At 39.0% G+C, this 21,555-nt stretch overlaps 1 protein-coding gene across 15 annotated transcripts in view; it reads left to right on the forward strand.

The window, feature by feature from the left end:
- Positions 1 to 21,555, forward strand: part of SP100 (SP100 nuclear antigen) — a 103,044-nt gene that overhangs the window by 69,282 nt on the left and 12,207 nt on the right. For 6 of the 15 annotated variants that reach the window (XM_046018811.1, XM_046018814.1, XM_046018810.1 and 3 more), the window contains 5 exons: positions 3,536 to 3,580; positions 15,145 to 15,216; positions 17,713 to 17,760; positions 19,035 to 19,139; positions 21,096 to 21,238. In XM_046018811.1, the coding sequence (XP_045874767.1) occupies positions 3,536 to 3,580; positions 15,145 to 15,216; positions 17,713 to 17,760; positions 19,035 to 19,139; positions 21,096 to 21,238 (413 nt within the window). The remainder of the gene's footprint in view (positions 1 to 3,535; positions 3,581 to 15,144; positions 15,217 to 17,712; positions 17,761 to 19,034; positions 19,140 to 21,095; positions 21,239 to 21,555) is intronic. The other 9 variants (XM_046018820.1, XM_046018823.1, XM_046018824.1 and 6 more) reach the window with 6 other exon arrangements.

Here is a 21,555-nt window from a genome sequence, read left to right on the forward strand (position 1 = left end):
ACTCGATCCCAGGACCCTGAGATCATGACCTGAGCCGAAGGCAGCAGCTTAACCCACTGAGCCACCCAGGCGCCCTATTTAAAGGTATCTTATTTAATGTATACGTTAATTCATAAATGTTGAACTCATAGCCAACAGTACTAGAACACATGCCTGAATAAAGCTTATCTAAAACACAGATTTTCTCCATAGATCACATCACAACCTTTTTGTGCTTAGGACATGACATAGCACATCAACACTACTACTATTTTAAACAACACAACCACCAATGAAAGCACTGAATAAATGTCCCATCAGTGACTTGAATGATCCACTGCTCTGCCCATGTCTATGAGTGACCGTGAAAGTGCCATGAGTATCGATTTGGGGGTTAAAAAGATAACTTTTAGCAAGTGGGTGAGTTCATAGATATGGACTCCATGAATAATGAAGACTACGCATGTATTTTTTTTTTCATTCTTTTTAAAATGAGTGTTTTTTAAAATTAGATAATGCATAGGTTCTCATAGGAAATAATTTCATTATTGTTATTTGCTAGATAGTCTACCATTTGGATTTATATTTCCTCTTTGCCCCAAGTGGGAAGAAATGTTCTCTATTTTTTGGACATGGAGTTGAATATGAATTAATCGTATCCACCTTGTTAAATGTATTAATTGGGCCTCCTTGTTTTGTGCACTTGATCTCTCATAGACTGAGGTGGTAAAAATAAAGTTGCTACTAGGAATGGTTGCTATCTATTTTTCATTGTATCTCCCATAATTACTACTGGCTTAAAACTTTTTGGTCTGAATTACATTTCCTTTGATATTCAGACCATGACTCCCTGGTTTCTTTTTGTTGATGTATGCTGAATATACTTTTGCCTCTACATTTATTTTCAATATTTGTAAAATATCTGTGTAGGATTAAAAGTTGGAGTTTAGGGGCACCTGGCTGGCTCAGTCTTTTGGGCATCTGCCTTTGGCTCAGGTCATGATCCCAGGGTCCTGGGATGGAGCCTCACATCAGGTTCCTTGCTCAGCAGGGGGCCTGCTTCTTCCTCTGCCTGTTCCTCCCCCTGCTTGTGGTCTCTCTCTCTGACAAATAAATTAGAAGATCTAAAAAAAAAAGTTGGAGTTTACTCTGTAATTCAATCTCAAAATCTTTATTTTAATAAGTGAGTTATGTCCATTTACTTTTATAGACAGGACCAAAATGCATGGTCTTGTTTGTGTCATACTAATTTTTGTTACATATTCTAGTGTGTTTTGGATATTAAAAATGTCAACACTCTGCATTCTAACTTCTATGCATTGATGTGCATGTATGTACTTCTAATAGGAACGTTTGCATTTCTGTTCCAGTGGTTATATTTGGGTACATGACTACCTAGCTAGACTAAACCTCTCAATCTTCCCTGGGGCTAGCCTTATGACAAAGTTCTCGACAATGGCCTCAGAGCTGAAGAAATGTGAGCCACTTCTGGGTCTTTCCCTTTGAAAAGAAATGAGTGGTTGAATTGTATTCATTTCTCATATTTTCACTGGTTAGGAGTGAGTGTGTACTTCTGATATTTAGAAATGTTTGTATTTTTGATCTAGTGATTACTCTTAGAATTACTTTTATATACTCCCTCTTTAGATAGTACCCATTAATTTCTTACTCCCCAAATTGATAACTTTAGCATGTGTCCTATTTCTTTGTCCACTCTTTCCTTTCCCACCCAAGTTTAGATCATAATGTTATTTTTTTTAATTTTTGGTGTCAAATAGGTTTTTTTTTTTTAATTTTAATTCCAGGATAGTTAACATACACTGTTACATTAGTTTCAGGTGTACAATATAGTGATTCAACAATTCCATACATTATTCAGTGCTCATCATGATACATGTACTCATAATCCCCTTCACCTAATTTGCCCATCTCCCCCATGCACCTCCTCTTTGATAACTATCAGTTTGTTCTCTGTTTTTAAGAGTCAGTTTTTGATTTGTCTCTTCTTTTCTTTGCTCATTTGTTTTGTTTAAATTCCACAAATGAGTGAAATCATATGGCATTTGTCTTTGATTTTTTAAAAATATTTTATTTATTTATTTGATGGATAGAGATCACAAGTAGGCAGAGAGGCAAGTAGAGAGAGAGAGGAAGCAGGCTCCCTGCTGGGCAGAGAGCCCAATGTGGGGTTCAATTCCAGGACCTTGTGACCATGAGTTGAGCTGAAGGCAGAGGCTTAACCCACTGAGCCACACAGGCACCCTTGTCTTTGATTTAGTCACTGAGCATTATACTCTCTAGATCCATCATGATGTTACCTTTATGTGTATCTTTCAGCTCTTAAATGTGCTTGATATTCCTCCTTGATTTGTCCAAATAACATGGCGTGAGTCCAACAGACAATGATCTTGCTCTACCACCCATATTTCCCCCTTCCTCACATATTTTTTTATTATACCATTTCTATATTGTCAGCGCATGTATGTTTAATATCCCGCTCTGTGACCTCATCCCCACTTTTATTTTTAACCCTTTTTGCCAAAATTTTTCCAGTCTTTTCTTGGTTTGCTGAGGTGGATCCTCAAGCGGTTTTCTCAATAATTATTCATAGGAACAACAGTCCCAGAATTTTCCTGTTCAAAAGTATTTGGTTTTATTTTTTATATGTGAAAAATAATTTACTCGCTATTTCTAGAAGCATCTTGTAGATTTTTCTCCACTTTCTTGTGACATTAGGTGTTTGTTACTATAGAAAATTCTATAGCAAGATCCCCCTCCCTTGAAAATGACTTAACATTTTTTATCTAGTTGCCCATTCCGTTTTTTTCTTTATCTTTAAAGTCCAGTAAATTTGTTGGAATATATATCAGCGTTGACAGTTTGGAGTCAATTTTCTCTGTTGTGGGGCAGAAATATATGTACTTAAGTATAGTCAGTTTTTTATTCTATTTCAGAAACTTTTTTCTTGAATTTATATCAAAGTGCTTCTATTATTTTGATTTTCTTCTTTAGGAAATATGCTGACTTGTTGACTATCTTCCATTGATTATTTTCTTTCTAATTTTTCTAAACTTCCTGGTTCATCTTTTATAAATCACCCTTAAGTAATCTCTTTTATCTCTTCTAAATTTGTCATCATTTTTCCAATGGGTTTTTTTTTTTTTTCTATTTCATACTTAAGTTCTGGCTGTTACAAACATGGGTTATAGCTTCAGTTTTTCAAGGCAAACCCCTAAATTCCTGGACATACACTTGTGATTTCTGAAATCTACTTTTCCTTGACCCTCTGACACTCCCCCTCTTCTCTGTCAGCTCCTATCTGATTTCAGCTACCTTTTGCGTTTTCTTTATTGTGAATGAGAAAACTTCATGTAAGTATACTGTAAACGACTAGCATAAATGTAGGTTGTTTTTGTTGCTATTTTTGTTTTCAGTGTGATGACAACCAAGGTGATGTATTGGTAGCCAGAGATTTAGCACTACAAAGGTAGAATAAAGACTTTAAAATATTTGAAGCTTACTGACATGTTAAACTTATTTTCTTTTCTGTTTGAAGGAAGAAAGGGAAGATATATACATAAAAAAAGCAATCTCCAAAAAGGTAAAAGTCTGAGAATTCATGCCTGTGTACTTACTGCAACCCTGGTCTTCCTGCCAGACTCATCTTTCCTGTACCCCAGAAATCTCCAATGGTCTTCATAAATAATGGTTGTTTAGAGTACAGGCTAAGTTGTTGTAACAATGAGAGCCCGAGATACAGTGGCTTAAACCATACCATTTATTTCTCTTTCATCAAACAATCCAGAAATGGAAGGAAGAGACTGCCTTCCTCAACACATGGTTTTCCTCTCTAGGTCCAGAAGAGCTAGTGTGGTTGCCATTGTCTCCCAGCCACTGGGAACGAGAAAAATGGGCAGGGAAATCACCTATTGATTTCTTTTAATGGAAAGATCAAAAGTCTTCTGCTCACATCCTGTTGCCCAAAACTTGGTATTATGGCCAGAGCTAGCTGCCAGTGAGGCCAGGAACTATAATCTGTAGTGAGGCAGCCATGGGTTTAGCTGTAAATCTATTCCTATGGAAGAAAGAGTGATTGTGGGGGACAAATAGCCATCTGCCTACTTGCCTTACATGTTTTTATCCAAAGTCACTGACTTCTTCATATTTGGAGGAAAACTCTGACTCATATTGGTTCAAACCTGGCCTCTTGTCACCTAAGACCTTGGCAAGAATAGGAGCTGGAGCCTGGACATAGCACGGAGCTACAAGGCCAGAGACAAGCTAACCTTGAATGGGAAATAAGGGACCAGGAGAAAACGTTAGAAAGGTTTGTTGTAACTAATGAACACAGCCCTCAACAGAACAAGGAGAAACAGAGGGAACTCGAATTAATTAAGCAGAAGCTAGAGTCCTGGTGTCACCTCAGATCTAAGCCTGGGACACAGTTATTTAAACCAAACTCGGGCAGAGCATACTGTGTCCATGCAGTAGACAATGAAAAAGATCAGTGATGCTTCGTTCTCTGCAGCTGGTTCTGCAATTGTTATTTCCATTGTGTTCCTTCTTTTCTTCGTCATCTTTGCTTCCTTTCTTTTCCCCTTCCTTCTCCCATTCTACTTGTTCTTCTTATAGACTTCCTTTCTTTTTGTTCATTCTTTACCATCACATCATATGAAATACTGTTACTAAGTTTATGAGACACTCAGAGGTGGCTGGGCTTTTTCTTGTGGAGTCAAATATATGGGGATATATTTTGTTTCCTTTCCATTTCTTCTGATTATTTCTGTCATTTTATCATTTTATATACATGCACACACACACACACACATATACAACTGAGTCCCTCCCATTTTATATATGCATATTACATATATTTCTGTAAATAATATAAATAAAATTTAAACATATAGTATAAATAAATATGCACATATATTTCTAGCATCTCTATCATTTTATCTTCATATTTGCTTGTATCGTCTTAGTTATTTCTTAGCTTATACTTACCCGGGTCCAAGATTTTGTTGTTCTGAGTTTTTGTGAAACCTATCTTACCTCTTTTGTTAAAATGTTGAAATTGGTAGTTTAAGCACAAATTGATTTTGTTCCTTCTAACTCCTTTTCAAAACTGTTCTCTGAAATAGTTCTCTTTCTGCCCCAAGATGAAGCCTTAGGTAACCCCTGGAGCTGTGCTAGTCCCTTTTTGACAACAGTGATATTCTCATTCAATATTAAGAAGCCTGAGCTGATATGCAGTAAGGAAGTTGGGTGAGACCAGCCTCTTCTCTTATCCACACTCTTGTCTAGCCCTCTTCAGTGTCAGTGCTTTTAGCTAGTTCAAGTTGTGGAAGAGGGAGAGAAGGACATAAGGAGCAGGAATAGCCCTCTTATGGGATATGTCCTTCCTGTCTCCAACATATGGAGGATGCATGAGCCATGTTTGTGGGCTTTTTAAAGAACCCATCTTTAGAAAGAATCTCTCCACTGAAGTTCCTCTAACGCAGGAGTTCCAGCTGATTGCCTACCACTTCCCCCTTAGGGGAGGTCCACAAACCTGCCAGGGTCATGTCATCCATTCAAATCATCTTTCTTTACAGAATATCTTTCAAGAAAATCTAACTGAGCTCCTCCCTTCCCCAGAGAAGCCCATGAGAATCGTGCCTTCTTATGATCCCAGTGGGTGTATAGCTGGTTCCCCATACTGTCACCATCTCTAGATTTGACTGTATTTGCTATGCTGTAATTTTTGTGCCTGTGACTTATCCATTCCATAACTGGAAGCCTATATCTCTCACTCTCCTTCACCCATTTTGCTCATTTCCCACATCCTCTTCTCTGGCATCAGTTTGTTCTCTGTATTTACTGACCTGTTTCTGCTTTTTGTTTGCTTGTTTATTCATCTGTGCTGTATCTTATATTTCACATATAAGTGGAATTAAATAGTGTTCGTCTTTCTCTATCTGACTTATTTCATTTAGCATAACACCTTCTAAGTCCATCCAGGTTGTCACAAATGGCAAGAACATATCCTTTTTATGGTTGGGTAATATTCCATCATGCATGAGCATGCACGCACGCACACACACACACACACACACACACACACACCTCACATCTTTATCCATTCATTTATCAATAAATACTTCAATTGCTTGCATATTTTGGCTATTGCAAATAATACTGCAATAAACATAGGAACACATAAATCTTTTTGAATTAGTATTTTGTTTTCTTTAGGTGAATACCCAGTAGTAGATTTATTGGATTGTATGATATTTCTATTTTTAACTTTTTGAGGAACCTCCATATTATTTTCCACAGTGGCTGCACTGTTTACATTCCCACCAACAGTGCGCAAGGATTGCTTTTTTCTCCACATCCTCACCAACACTTTTTATTTCTTGTCCTTTTGGTTTGGATTTGAATTTCCCTGATGATTAGTGATGTTGAACATCTTTCCATGTGTCTGTTGGCCATCTCCTAGGTTTTCTTTGGAAACAATGTTCGCATCTTCTACCCATTTTCAACCAATTTTTTAAATATTGAGTTGTATAAGTTCTTTATATATTTTGGATGTTTACACCTTATTGGATATATCATTTGTGAATATCTTCTCTCATTCAGTAAGTTGCCTTTTCATTTTGTTGATGTTTTTCCTTAACTGTGCAAAAGTTTCTATTTTGGTGTAGACCCAATAGCTTATTTTGCTTTTATTTCCCTTGCCTGAGGAGCCAGGTCCCAAAAAAATGTTCCTGAGGCTGGTGGCAAAGACATTAGTGCCTGTCTTTTCTTCTAGGAATTTTATGCTTTCAGATCTCACATTTAGGTCTTTAATACATTTTGAGTTTACTTTTGAATATAGTGTAAGAAAGTGGTTCAGTTTCATTCCTTTGCACGTAGCTGTCCAGTTTTCCCAGCATCATTTCTTGAAGAGACTTTTACTCATTGTATATTCTTTCCTCCTTTGTTGTAAGTTAATTTAGCATAAGTGTGAGTTTATTTCTGGGCTCTCTATTCTGTTCCATTGTCTGGGATGTTCCATCATCTATTCTATTCCATCCCATTTCTATTCTGTTTCTTTGCCAATACCACACTGTTTCAATTACTATAGCATTGTAATAGATTTTGAAACCTGGGAGTGTGATATCTCCAACTCTGTTGTTGTTTCGCAAGATTGCTTTAGCTATTGGGGGTCTTTTGTGGTTCCATATAAATTCTAGTATTATTTGTTCCAGTTCTGTGAAAAGTGTTGTTGGTATTTTCATAGAGATTGATTTTTATCCTTCATTCTGTTGATGTGGTATATCACACTGATTGACTGGCAAATGCTGAATCATCCTTGCATTTCTAAAATAAATTCCACTTGGTCATGGTGAGTGATCCTTTTAATGTATTGTTGAATGCAGTTTGCTAGTATTTTATTAAGGATTTTTGCATTGTTATTCATCAGGGATACTGGCCTGTAGTTGTCTTTCTTTCCTTTTCTTTTTTTTTTTCCTCTTCTTCTTCTTTTCTTTCTTCTCCTCCTTCTCCTCCTCATCCTCCTCTTCCTCCTCTTCTTCCTCCTCCTCCTCCTTCTTCTTCTTCATCTTTGTCTTTGCCTGGTTTTGGTATTAGGGTAATGCTGGTTTTATACAATGGCTCTGGAAGCTTTCCTTCCTCTTCTATTTTTTTGAAATAGTTTGAGAAGAACAGGCATTAACTCTTCTCCAAATGTTTGGTAGAATTCCCCTGCGACTCCATCTAGTCCTGGATTTTTGTTGGTTGTTGGGAATTTTTTGATTGTCAATTGAATTCCATTACTAATAATTGGTCTGTTTGGATTTTCTATTTCTTCCTATTTCTATTTTGGATGATTGTATGTTTCTAGGAATTTATCCATTTCTTGTAGGTTGTCCAATGTGTTACCATATATTTTTTCATAGCAGTCTCTATAATCCTTTGCACTTCTGTGGTGTTGGTTCTTATTTTCCTTCTTTCATTCCTGATTTTGTTTCCTCTCTCCTTTTTCTTGATGAGTCTGGCTAAAGGTTTATTAATTTTGTTTATCTTTTCAAAGAACTATCTCTTTGCTTCATTGGTATTTTCTTTTTTTTCTTTTGGTTTCTATTTCATTTAATTTTTGGTCTGGTCTTTATATTTCTTTCCTTCTACTAAACTTGGGCTTTATTTATTCTTTTTCTAGTTCCATTAGGTGTAAGGTTAGATCTTGTATTTGAGATATTTCTTCTTTCCTGAAGTATTCTTGTATCACTATAAATTTCCCTCTTAAAATTGCTTTTGCTGTGTCCCAAGGATTCTGGACTGTTGTGTTTCATTTTCACTTGTTTCTATATGTTTTATTTTTTTTTTTACTTTTTTAAAAATTTACTTATTTATTTTTTCAACGTAACAGTATTCATTGTTTTTGCACAACACCCAGTGCTCCATGCAATACATGCCTTCCCTATTACCCACCACCTGGTTCCCCCAATCCCCCCCCCCGCCCCTTCAAAACCCTCAGGCTGTTTTTCAGAGTCCATAGTCTCTTATGGTTCACCTCCCGCTCCAATTTCCCTCAACTTCCTTCTCCTCTCCATCTCCCAATGTCCTCCATGTCATTTGTTATGCTCCACAAATAAGTGAAACCATATGAAACTTGACTCTCTCTGCTTGACTTATTTCACTCAGCATAATCACTTCCAGTCCCATCCATGTTGCTACAAAAGTTGGGTATTCGTCCTTTCTTTCTTTTTTTTTTTTTTATAAACATATAATGTATTTTTATCCCCAGGGGTACAGGTCTGTGAATCACCAGGCTTACACACTTCACAGCACTCATGATAGCACATACCCTCCCCAATGTCCATAACCCCCTCCACCTCTCCCAACCCCACCTCCCCTCAGCAACCCCCAGTTTGTTTTCTGAGATTAAGAGTCATTTATGGTTTGTCTCCCTCCCAATCCCCTCTTGTTTCATTTATTCTTCTCCTATCCACCAACCCCCCATGTTGCATCTCCACGTCCTCATATCAGGGAGATCATATGATAGTTGTCTTTCTCCAACTGATTTATTTCACTAAGCATGATACCCTCTAGTTCCATCCACGTCGTCGCAAATGACAAGATTTCATTTCTTTTGATGGCTGCATAGTATTCCATTGTGTATATATACCACATCTTCTTTATCCATTCATCTGTTGAAGGACATCTAGGTTCTTTCCATAGTTTGGCTATTGTAGACATTGCTGCTATAAACATTCGGGTGCACGTGCCCCTTCGGATCACGACGTTTGTATCTTTAGGGTAAATACCCAGTAGTGCAATTGCTGGGTCATAGGGTAGTTCTATTTTCAACATTTTGAGGAACCTCCATACTGTTTTCCAGAGTGGTTGCACCAGCTTGCATTCCCACCAACAGTGTAGGAGGGTTCCCCTTTCTCTGCATCCTCGCCAGCATTTGTCATTTCCTGACTTGTTAATTTTAGCCATTCTGACTGGCGTGAGGTGATATCTCATTGTGGTTTTGATTTGTATTTCCCTGATGCCGAGTGACGTGGAGCACTTTTTCATGTGTCTGTTGGCCATCTGGATGTCTTCTTTGCAGAAATGTCTGTTCATGTCCTCTGCCCATTTCTTGATTGGATTGTTTGTTCTTTGGGTGTTGAGTTTGGAAGTTCCTTATAGATTTTGGATACTAGCACTTTATCTGATATGTCATTTGCAAATATCTTCTCCCATTCTGTCAGTTGTCTTTTGGTTTTGTTAACTGTTTCCTTTGCTTTGCAAAAGCTTTTGATCTTGATGAAGTCTCAATAGTTCATTTTTGCCCTTCCTTCCCTTGCCTTTGCCGATGTTCCTAGGAAGATGTTGCTGCAGCTGAGGTCGAAGAGGTTGCTGCCTGTGTTCTCCTCAAGGATTTTGATGGATTCCTTTCTCACATTGAGGTCCTTCATCCATTTTGAGTCTGTTTTCATGTGTGATGTAAGGAAGTGGTCCAATTTCATTTTTCTGCATGTAGTTGTCCAATTTTCCCAACACCATTTATTGAAGAGGCTGTATTCTTTCCATTGGACATTCTTTCCTGCTTTGTCAAAGATTAGTTGACCATAGAGTTGAGGGTCTATTTCTGGGCTCTCTATTCTGTTCCATTGATCTATGTGTCTGTTTTTGTGCCAGTACCATGCTGTCTTGATGATGACAGCTTTGTAATAGAGCTTGAAGTCCGGGATTGTGATGCCACCCACTTTGGCTTTCTTTTTCAATATTCCTTTGTCTATTCGAGGTCTTTTCTGGTTCCATATAAATTTGAGGATTATTTGTTCCATTTCTTTGAAAAAATGGATAGGATTTTGATAGGGATTGCATTAAATGTGTAGATTTCTTTAGGTACCATGGACATTTTCACAATATTTATTCTTCCAATCCAGGAGCATGGAACATTTTTCCATTTCTTCGTGTCTTCCTCAATTTCTTTCATGAGTACTTTATAGTTTTCTGCATATAGATTCTTAGCCTCTTTGGTTAGGTTTATTCCTAGGTATCTTATAGTTTTGGGTGCAATTGTAAATGGGATTGACTCCTTAATTTCTCTTTCTTCTGTCTTGTTGTTGGTGTACAGAAATGCAACTGATTTCTGTGCATTGATTTTATATCCTGACACTTTACTGAATTCTTGTACAAGTCCTAGCAGTTTTGGAGTGGAGTCTTTTGGGTTTTCCACATATAGTATCATATCATCTGCGAACAGTGATAGTTTGACTTCTTCTTTGTCCATTTGGATGCCTTTAATTTCCTTTTGTTGTCTGATTGCTGAGGCTAGGACTTCTAGTACTATGTTGAATAGCAGTGGTGATAAAGGACATCCCTGCCGTGTTCCTGACCTTAACGGAAAAGCTTTCAGTTTTTCTCCATTGAGAATGATATTTGCGGTGGGTTTTTCATAGATGGCTTTGATAATATTGAGGTATGTGCCCTCTATCCCTACACTTTGAAGAGTTTTGATCAGGAAGGGATGCTGTACTTTGTCAAATGCTTTTTCAGCATCTATGGAGAGTATCATATGGTTCTTGTTCTTTCTTTTATTAATGTGTTCTATCACATTGATTGATTTGCGGATGTTGAACCAACCCTGCAGCCCTGGAATAAATCCCACTTGATCGTGGTGAATAATCCTTTTAATATACTGTTGAATCCTATTGGCTAGTATTTGGGTGAGAATTTTTGCATCTGTGTTCATCAAGGATATTGGTCTGTAGTTCTCTTTTTTGGTGGGATCCTTGTCTGGTTTTGGGATCAAGGTGATGCTGGCCTCATAAAATGAGTTTGGAAGTTTTCCTTCCATTTCTATTTTTTGGAACAGTTTCAGGAGAATAGGAATTAGTTCTTCTTTAAATGTTTGGTAGAATTCCCCTGGGAAGCCGTCTGGCCCTGGGCTTTTGTTTGTTTGGAGATTTTTGATGACTGTTTCAATCTCCTCCTGGTTATGGGCCTGTTCAGGTTTTCTATTTCTTCCTGGTTCAGTTGTGGTAGTTTATATGTCTCTAGGAATGCATCCATTTCTTCCAGATTGTCCAATTTGTTGGCGTAGAGTTGCTCATAGTATGTTCTTATAATTGTCTGTATTTCTTTGGTGTTAGTTGTGATCTCTCCTCTTTCATTCATGATTTTATTTGTTTGGGTCCTTTCTCTTTTCTTTTTGATGAGTCTGGCCAGGGGTTTATCAATCTTATTGATTCTTTCAAAGAACAAGCTCCTAGTTTCATTGATTTTTTCTATTTTTTTTTTGTTTCTATTTCATTGATTTCTGCTCTGATCTTTATGATTTCTCTTCTCCTGCTGGGTTTAGGGTTTCTTTCTTGTTCTTTCTGCAGCTCCTTTAGGTGTAGGGTTAGGTTGTGTACTTGAGACCTTTCTTGTTTCTTGAGAAAGGCTTGTACCGCTATATATTTTCCTCTTAGGACTGCCTTTGCTGTGTCCCACAGATTTTGAACCATTGTGTTTTCATTATCATTTGTTTCCATGATTTTTTTCAATTCTTCTGTAATTTCCTGGTTGACCCATTCATTCTTTAGAAGGATGCTGTTTAGTCTCCATGTACTTGGGTTCTTTCCAGATTTCCTCTTGTGATTGAGTTCTAGCTTCAGAGCGCTGTGGTCTGAAAATATGCAGGGAATGATCCTAATCTTTTGATACTGGTTGAGACCTGATTTGTGACCCATGATGTGATCTATTCTGGAGAATGTTCCATGTGCTCTAGAGAAGAATGTGTATTCTGTTGCTTTGGGATGAAATGTTCTGAATATATCTGTGATGTCCATCTGGTCATCACATGTGTCATTTAAGGCCTTTATTTCCTTGTTGATCTTTTGCTTGGATGATCTGTCCATTTCAGTGAGGGGAGTGTTCAAGTCCCCTACTATTATTCTATTATTATTGATGTGTTTCTTTGATTTTGTTCTTAATTGGTTGATATAGTTGGCTGCTCCCACGTTAGGGGCATAGATACTTAAAATTGTTAGATCTTCTTGTTGGACAGACCCTTTGAGTATGATATAGTGTCCTTCCTCATCTCTTATTATAGACTTTGGCTTAAAATCTAATTGATCTGATATAAGGATTGCCACCCCAGCTTTCTTCTGATGTCCATTAGCATGGTAAATTGTTTTCCACTCCCTCACTTTAAATCTGGAGGTGTCTTTGCGTCTAAAATGAGTTTCTTGTAGGCAACATATTGATGGGTTTTGTTTTTTTATCCATTCTGATACCCTGTGTCTTTTGATTGGGGCATTTAGCCCATTAACATTCAGGGTAACTATTGAGAGATATGAATTTAGTGCCATTATTAGCCTGTAAGGTGACTGTTACTGTATATTGTCTCTGTACCTTTCTGATCTACTACTTTTAGGCTCTCTCTTTGCTTAGAGGACCCCTTTCAATATTTCCTGTAGAGCTGGTTTGGTGTTTGCAAATTCTTTCAGTTTTTGTTTGTCCTGGAAGCTTTTGATCTCTCCTTCTATTTTCAATGATAGCCTAGCTGGATAGAGTATTCTTGGCTGCATGTTTTTCTCGTTTAGTGCTCTGAATATATCATGCCAGCTCTTTCTGGCCTGCCAGGTCTCTGTGGATAAGTCTGCTGCCAATCTAATATTTTTACCATTGTATGTTACAGACTTCTTTTCCCGGGCTGCTTTCAGGATTTTCTCTTTGTCACTAAGACTTGTAAATTTTACTATGAGGTGACGGGGTGTGGACTTATTCTTGTTGACTTTGAGGGAGGTTCTCTGCACCTCCTGGATTTTGATGCTTGTTCCCTTTGCCATATTAGGAAGATTCTCTCCAATAATTCTCTCCAATAGACCTTCTGCTCCCCTCTCTCTTTCTTCTTCTTCTGGAATCCCAATTATTCTAATGTTGTTTCGTCTTATGGTGTCACTTATCTCTCGAATTCTCCCTTCGTGGTCCAGTAGCTGTTTGTCCCTCTTTTGCTCGGCTTCCTTATTCTCTGTCATTTGGTCTTCTATATCACTAATTCTTTCTTCCGCCTCATTTATCCTAGCAGTGAGAGCCTCCATTTTTGATTGCACCTCATTAATAGCTTTTTTGATTTCAACTTGGTTAGATTTTAGTTCTTTAATTTCTCCAGAAAGGGCTTTTATATCTCCAGAGAGGGTTTCTCTAATATCTTCCATGCCTTTTTCGAGCCCGGCTAGAATGTTCAAAATCGTCCTTCTGAACTCTTGATCTGACATATTACCAATGTCTGTGTTGATTAGGTCCCTAGCCTTCGGTACTGCCTCTTGTTCTTTTGTTTGTGATGATTTTTTTCCACCTTGTCATTTTGTCCAGATAAGAGGATATGAAGGATCAAATAAAATACTAAAAGGGTGGCAAAGACCCCAGAAAAATGCGCTGTAACCAAATCAGAAGAGACCCCAAATTGTGGCGGGGGAGAAAGGGGATAAAAAGAGGTTCAGAAAAAAAAAAAGAACGAAATTTAAAAAATAAAACAAAAAAAGAAGAAATATAAAAAAGAAAGAAAAAATATATTTTTTAGATAAACTAGTCAAAAACGTTAAAAAAGAAAAGGGTAAAAGTTTTAAAAATTTTCGCAGAAGAAGAAAAAAGAAAGAAAAAAATTTGAAAAAAAAATTGAATTAACCACAAGACTAAAGAATCATGGGGAGAAAGCCATGAGTTCTGTGCTTTGCTTTCTCCTCCTCTGGAATTCCGTTGCTGTCTTAGGTATTGAACCTGCTTTCCTTGATAGATGAACTTCGTCTTGGCTGGATATTTTGTTGATCTTCTCGGGGAGGGGCCTGTTGTAGTGACTCTCAAGTGTCTTTGCCCAAGGCGGAACTGCACCGCCCTTACCGGGGGCCGGACTAAGTAATGCGCTCAGGTTCGCTTTTGGGAGCTTCTGTTTCCTGAACGCTTTCCGTAGAGTTCCGGAGGACGGGAATGAAAATGGAGGCCTCCTAGTCTCCGGCCCAGAGGAGCCGAGAGCCCGGGGCCCCACTCCTCAGTGCGCCCCCAGAGGACAGCACCCAGTCACTCCCGTATCCCCAGCCTCCAGAGCTCACCCAGCCCCCAAGCTCACCCAGCCCGAGACCAGTTCAAGGTAACCCCGAGCTGAGAGTTCAGTCCTTGGCTCTGTCTCTGTAGCCGGCTTCTCTGTTCTAACACCTGTGAGCTCTGCGATGCTCCAACACCCCGATCCTTTTGTGACCCTGCGGGACCTGGGGCCATGCTGACCCCACGTGGGCTTCACCCCGGTTCAGCCTCTGGAGCAATGTCCCTCAGTGGAACAGACTTTTAAAAGTCCTGATTTTGTGCTCCGTTGCTCCGCCGCTTGCCAGGAGCCGGCCCCTCCCCCTGCAGTCTATCTTCCCGTCGTTTTAGATTCACTTCTCCGCCAGTCCTACCTTTCAGAAAGTGATGGATTTTCTGTTTCTAGAATTGCTGTTCTTCTTCTCTTCGATCTCCCATTGGATTTGTAGGTGTTTGCATGTTTAGATAAGCTATCGAGCTGATCTCCTGCTACCTGATGTAGTCTCAGCCTGCTACTTCTCCGCCATCTTGACTCCTCCCCATATGTTTTCTTTTTATTTCTCCTTTGAGTTCCTCATTGACTTATTGGCTGTTTAGTAACATGTCAGCAGCATCATTTTTATATTTTTGTTTACTCAGTGAGAAGGAGAGGCAGACATAGAATCCAAACTTTGAGTAACAGAGCCCTATGGAACAGAGGCAAACGAAAAGGTAAAAAGAAAAAAAAATAATTTAAAAAAAAGCATGCATTTTTTATTTTCAGTAACTAAACATCTAAATTCTCATGCTTTATTCTATGCTTTTAGTGACAAACCTACTTCCCTATTGCTTTATACTGTACTGTTGAGAAATATATCAGATTTAGTCAATTTCCAAAAGGTGACAGGGAGAGAAAGATGATAATACCACAAAAAAAATAATTCTGTGATGAATCTGCAACGAGAACCTAGGGCCCTTGGTGCCAGTTCAGTGCTCCCTCCACTGAACTGATAACTTTCAGGACTGGAAATAGTTGTAGACATGAAACACAGTGTAATTCATAGGTGATGTACCTGTCCTTCCTCATGTCCCATGACGTTGAGGTAATCATGTGGACTGGAGGGTGTCAATTTACCTCTTCTGCTTCAGTTTACTCATCTATAAAGTAAGATAAATAATAATAGCTTGACTGTCCTCCAAGGCCCATCTCAGCCTCATATAGAAAGAGCTTCATATCCTGTGTTTTTGATGAAAGGAGAATCTAGCTCACACACTAGTCCCAAGAGGATTTAAACAGAGAGAAACTGAGAGCAAGAGAATGTATGTTTGCCATTAGTGGCTACTGCTCAACAGACTCAGATTATGACCAGGGCTAGCTGGGGTATAAGTTTGGCCACCTCATGAGAAAGGAGAGGACAGAGAAAGCAAGGAGAAAGCAAAGAGGGTACAGGTATCTTCTCATGGGACAGTGGGCCTTGACCCTTGCAGGAAAAGAGAGGGGTGGCAGTAAGGAGGAAGGGTGGGAGAGTGAACCAGGACTGGCTAGTTTTCCTGGGTATACCTATCACTTCAGCACCATGAGTGACAGGAGAGGGGTGTTCCACAGAAAGCCACACTTACATGGATGCTTTTTACCCTGGCAATCATACTAACTACCCTACTTGGCACAGTCATGTTCTTTGGAACCCATCAGTGCAGAGCAATTTTTAGAGAAAGCTTCATCTATTTATTTTTGGTCTACATGTTCCCTATTTTACATGTCTTAAGTCTTTAGAACTAATAGCCATGTTGGTGATTCTTTTATGCAGGCTTGAGAAACCCTTCTCTCAGTATACCTTCATAATATCTTGATAAACTTCCTAAGGTAATATTTTGTAGGGTAGAACATGCTTGACCTTGGGATGTGATTCCTCTCAGAATAGGACTCATCAGTAAACATTTCATGGGTCCATTTTTATCTTGATGAGATTTTAAAAACCCTTTGGGTAATTGTTATAGCAAAGGCCCCACAAATGAAGGCTTTTTGTGCTTGGTTGAAGAAAAAAATCCTTTCCAGCCTCATCTGATCATAATCTACTTAAAGGAAAGATGAGTTATAGGTGAGTATCTGGAGATTTTTCTCCTGGGACCTGAACTATCCAAATTAGTACCCCAGGATGCCAGCCATGGGCACAGACCTTTAGATAGAAAAAGCGTCAAGTGTGTGTCTCTGACCCCAACATTCAAGAACTTTTGAATAATGACAGACCCAAACGTGTACATGGACATGACTCACTCTTTCTTTGGACACAATCAAAACATGAATCAGATACTATATTCTTCTGGGACATATTTAAAGTCAACCCTTTGGGCTATCTCTAACCCTATGCCTTTTAGAACTTGGACATCAGTTTCTATAAGTTCCCCTTCATTGAGTTAGTTTTGACCTCCTTGCTCATTTTTGCCACCACTTTCAGCACACAATCTTCTTTCAGATTTAGGGTTTGGGGAAGCTATCTGACTTGTAGAATCCCCATGAAATCTCCCTTGAAATCTTGTATTACTGCCTTTTATTGCTGTCTCTTTACTAAAGGAAATCTTTATTTAATCTGTATTTCTTTTCTGTGAGCATTGATTTTCTCATCTGTAAAGTGAGGATATTATTAGTTCCTGTTGGATAATTTGTTCTAAGGATGAAGTAAGTTAATAGAGGCAAGGTCTGAAGATAGTTCTTGACAGAAAAGAAGCACCTAGTAGATGTCTAACTTCACTATTTTTTCTCACCCAGTTGCTTCAGAAATCTACAAAACACTGTTTCAAATTTATTTGGAGATAATAGTAAAAGAAATATAGGATGAATCTCTGTTAGGTATCATCTTTGTAACTAAGTCTAGGCCAGGATTCAGCAAACTATGGCCCGTAGGACAAATCCAGTCAATTGGCTGTTTGTAAGTAAAGTTTTATTGGAATACAGCCACATCTTTTCATTTCCATATTATCTACAGATGCTTTCATAATACAACAGTGGATTTGAATAGCCACAACAGCAATTAAATACCTTAAGTATTTATTATCTGTTAGTTTACAGAAAAAGTTCCTGACTCCTGATTCATTCACACATTTGCTACGTTTCAAGTACTAGACAGTCTTCTGAAAAGTTATATTTGAATGGTGTTTTTGTAAAACACTACTATTTCCAAGGTAATGTTATAAACAAGGGACATTTGTGTTATTTTTTTACTTTCTCAGGGAGAAAACCAGTCATCACCAGGGCTTTGAGAAGTGGCAGAAGAAGAGGTAAAAGGAAGTAAATAATATACTTTTAATAATTAAGTATCTAAATTCTTATTTTATACCCTGTGTTTTGAGTGATCAATCAGTTTACTTAATTGCCTTTTTGAATAAGTAACAAATGTTAGGATAGTCATTGGCCTTGGTTAACTTCAACAACAAGACAAGATGATATAATACCCACTCCATTGATTAGCCGGTTGATCTGAGAGACCCCAGGCCTTCTTGGACCTGTAGAGGGCTTCTATTACTACACTGATAACTTTTGAGGAAGGAAATATAAAGAAAAAAATATAAAAGGTATGACTTTCATGATATTTAACTGACCCTCCTCTTGCCCACATAGAGAGCCACAGGTTGCCCATCAAGGGGGACCCTAGGTGGTAATACAAGACTTGTGTCCTAATTTCCAAACTTCTTTTGGTTGTGTGACTTTGGATTATCATTTGTGGGTTTTTGCTTTTGTTTTTGTTTTTTGGCCTCAATTTCCTTCTCTGTAAATGGGTGGGTGGCAGGTGAATTAGACTCAGTGACCTTCTAGGCCCACTCCAGCTCTAACAGAACTAACTCTGGAAGGACCATGGCCACCCACACTTCCCATTCCATAAAGAAGCCCCAGTTTGTGTCTTTAATGAATCCCCCTCAGTGCTGGTCAGAAAAGCAGGAGCACCTGCCTCTGAAGGTGCTCCTTCATTTTAAGACTTGCAATGCCTGCTTCAGCAGAATCAGATCCCAGTGCCCCCACCCAAGGTATGTGCAGAGGTCCCCTCCCTGAGTAATTTGCACTTCTAGCGCACTCTACTCTGAGTTCCCTTTTTAGCCACAGAGAAAGCTCACATGAAGGAGAAGTGAAACAAGCAGAGAGCAAGGAGAGAAGAGAGACAATGCCCCCAGCTAGGTGCCCCATTGCAATCTTGCTTTCTGTCCCTGAGCTGATTCTTCAAGACAAAACTAAAAGTTGAGACTTTTATCTCCAGCTACATAACTTCAAAGCAGTAATACAACAGGAGGAAAATCATGGCACAATGGGGAGTTGTGGTCAACAAATTTGGAGATTCAGACACCTCCGCACAAAGCTTTTAATGTAGGGTTTCAGAGAATGACATTATCTTTGTGCTCCTAATCTGCCATAAAAGAAAGACCTAGAAGGGTAATGAGTTCATGGGGAAAAGCCCTCCCATACATTTTAAATTATAAAAAAAAGATCTCAAGATGGGTGGATCAAAACAGTGCACAGTTGTTCAGAAAGATGGAATGAAAAAAATAATGCTGCTTTTCAGGTCCAAGAATTCCCAGAGATACAGGTATAAATTTTCACCTTCCAGAACTTCCTGTGACCTGTGGAGCGGCAAATGGGACTTTATATAAGGAAAAAATGATACAAGGTGGGTTTCATGATCTTTTGTGCTTTTTAACTGGAAAATACCTGTGTGAATAACATATTATTCAGGGGGTAGATGCCTGTGTGGGGGGTGATTCACTAGGAGGACTCATTGGACTCAGCATATAGTGAACTCATGGTAATATATTTTATTATATTGGAAGGGTACAAAGCAAAATCAAGGAAGGAAAAAATACACAGGACAAAGTCCAAAGGAAACCAGGTGCCAGTGTCCAAGAGTCTCTCCCAATAGAGTCACACAGGACACACTTAATTCTCTAGTAATGAATTGTAGTAACACATGTGAAATGCCATCTACCAGAGAAGCTGCCCCAAGCCTTGGAGTCCAGGTTTTTATCAAGGGTTAGTCACATAGGTGTCCTCTGCCTAGCACATGCCAAAATTCCAGACTCCCAGAAGGAAAGCAGGTTTTCGGCATAAACCTGCTTATGTTTTTATATTTATATAAAACTTATATATTTATATAATATATTTATATTATTTATAAATTTATATTGTTCATATAAACAGTTTAGGACAGTGAGGCACTCTTTTAAGTTCTGGGAATGGTGATACCCACCCCCCAATTGCACATTCCCCAATGCCAGCCAAGATCCAACCTTGCAAGCAGAACTTTCTAAAGATGGCAGCTTCCAGTCTAACCCATTAGCTCTTTTTTGTACAGCATCCCAGATAGGCTGGAGGAAAGATGGCATTTCCACACTTGTAGTTAATAAATATAACAGGACATCTCTCCTTTCCCCATGGATATTGTCACCAGGATGCCCATCTAGCACCCAATGCAAGACCAAATACTTCAATATCAGGGTGGAATACGTACACATTTGAAAAATCTGGCAACAGTCTTCACAGCCCCATTCCCCTTAACATATGTACAGCCTGTACCAATGGGGAGGAGCACAGAATTTAGAATTAGAGGACCCAGATTCAAGTTTCAGATACCACGAGTGTCTGTTCTATCTGGGCTAGTCTCTCTTACCCTGAACTTCCTCCCAGACAAAATGGGAATAATAATAAAACTTGCCTCACCATGTTATTATGAGGGGGGAACTGAGATGACAGATATAAAATACTTCGCAAATCCTAACTGTTAAAGTACAGTCCAAATGTTCATCTGCCATAATTGAGTCCCCTCCTCCCCAAATATAGTTCTTAGGCACCAACATGTATCAATGTTTGCCCTAGGACCATATTGCAGATGTGTAATTTAACTTTTCCCACTTGACATTTCCATAATCACTTTTCCCATAAAGTAGCTACGAGTCCAAAATATGAGAAATAATTTTTTTGAGAGGAAGAGAGAGAAAGGGAGAGAGAGGAGGAAGGAGAGAGGGAGAGAGAGAATCCCAAGAAGATTCCATGCCCAGTTTGGAGCCCAATGTGGGACTCAATCTCATGACCCTGAGGTCCTGACCTGAGCCAAAAGCAGGAGACAGATGCTCAACCTATTGAGCCATGCAGGTGCCCCCAAAATATGAGAAATAACTAATTGCCATTAGCTGGATGGTCAATATTGTGCAAGAGGAAGATGTGTGACAACAGCTGCCACATGGTCACCCATGGGACCTCATCTGCCGCCTCTGAAACTTAGCCTGGCTCTCAGAGAAGGGGAGGAGAAGAATCCTCCTCATTCATCTTCAGAGCCATTCAGATTTTCCTCTTTTGGGTATACTGAGATACTTTTTAAAAAATAAGTGTTGGTGCTAATCATTGTCCTGGTTGCACAAAGGTCAAAGACATGGGTGCACAGGACCAGGAGCTTTCTTCCACCCTTTCCTTCCAGGCTGCTTGTGGGCAACTGAAAGGCATGTCAGTTCTCCTGCTGTAGATTCAGAGCCCAAGACATGTGGCCCAGGTCTACGGCGGAGACTACATCCTGGAGGTTCTGCAGTCAGGGGCAGGGGTTACTCCCTGGTAACTCCTTGTTTTGGTCTCACAGGAACCTCAGAGAAGTGTATAAAGGGTGTGGATGGAAGGTGGTTCACCCTCGGGGAATTTGAAGTTGAAGGAAACCACTCACGATCCAAGAACTGGAAGATGAGTGTGAGATGTGGCGGATTCCCCCTGAAAGACCTGATTAAGGTACCCCAATGACAAGTGGCTTATGTCCAGGGTTTAGTGTCATCGTTCACCAGCTCCAAGCACTATCAGAATTTCTCAGTGTCCAGAAAACTGTCACGAGGCCCACAGGGCATGTGTTATCTATTAACATTGCACTCAGAAGCATCTTGGCTTCTTTATATTATAGCTTAATCCTCTAAATGCATGAGCTCTTATACTTTTGAAGGTGGAACAGTAAATTGTGGCCCTGATAGGGCCATAAATAATCACCACTGTGTAATGGGGTCACAGGAAAGTAATTTAAATTGGGGGGTTTCTTAGACTTTGGAGGCTGGAGG

The sequence above is a fragment of the Meles meles genome, chromosome 9, assembly GCF_922984935.1.
Source record: "Meles meles chromosome 9, mMelMel3.1 paternal haplotype, whole genome shotgun sequence".
Classification (NCBI taxonomy): domain Eukaryota; kingdom Metazoa; phylum Chordata; class Mammalia; order Carnivora; family Mustelidae; genus Meles; species Meles meles.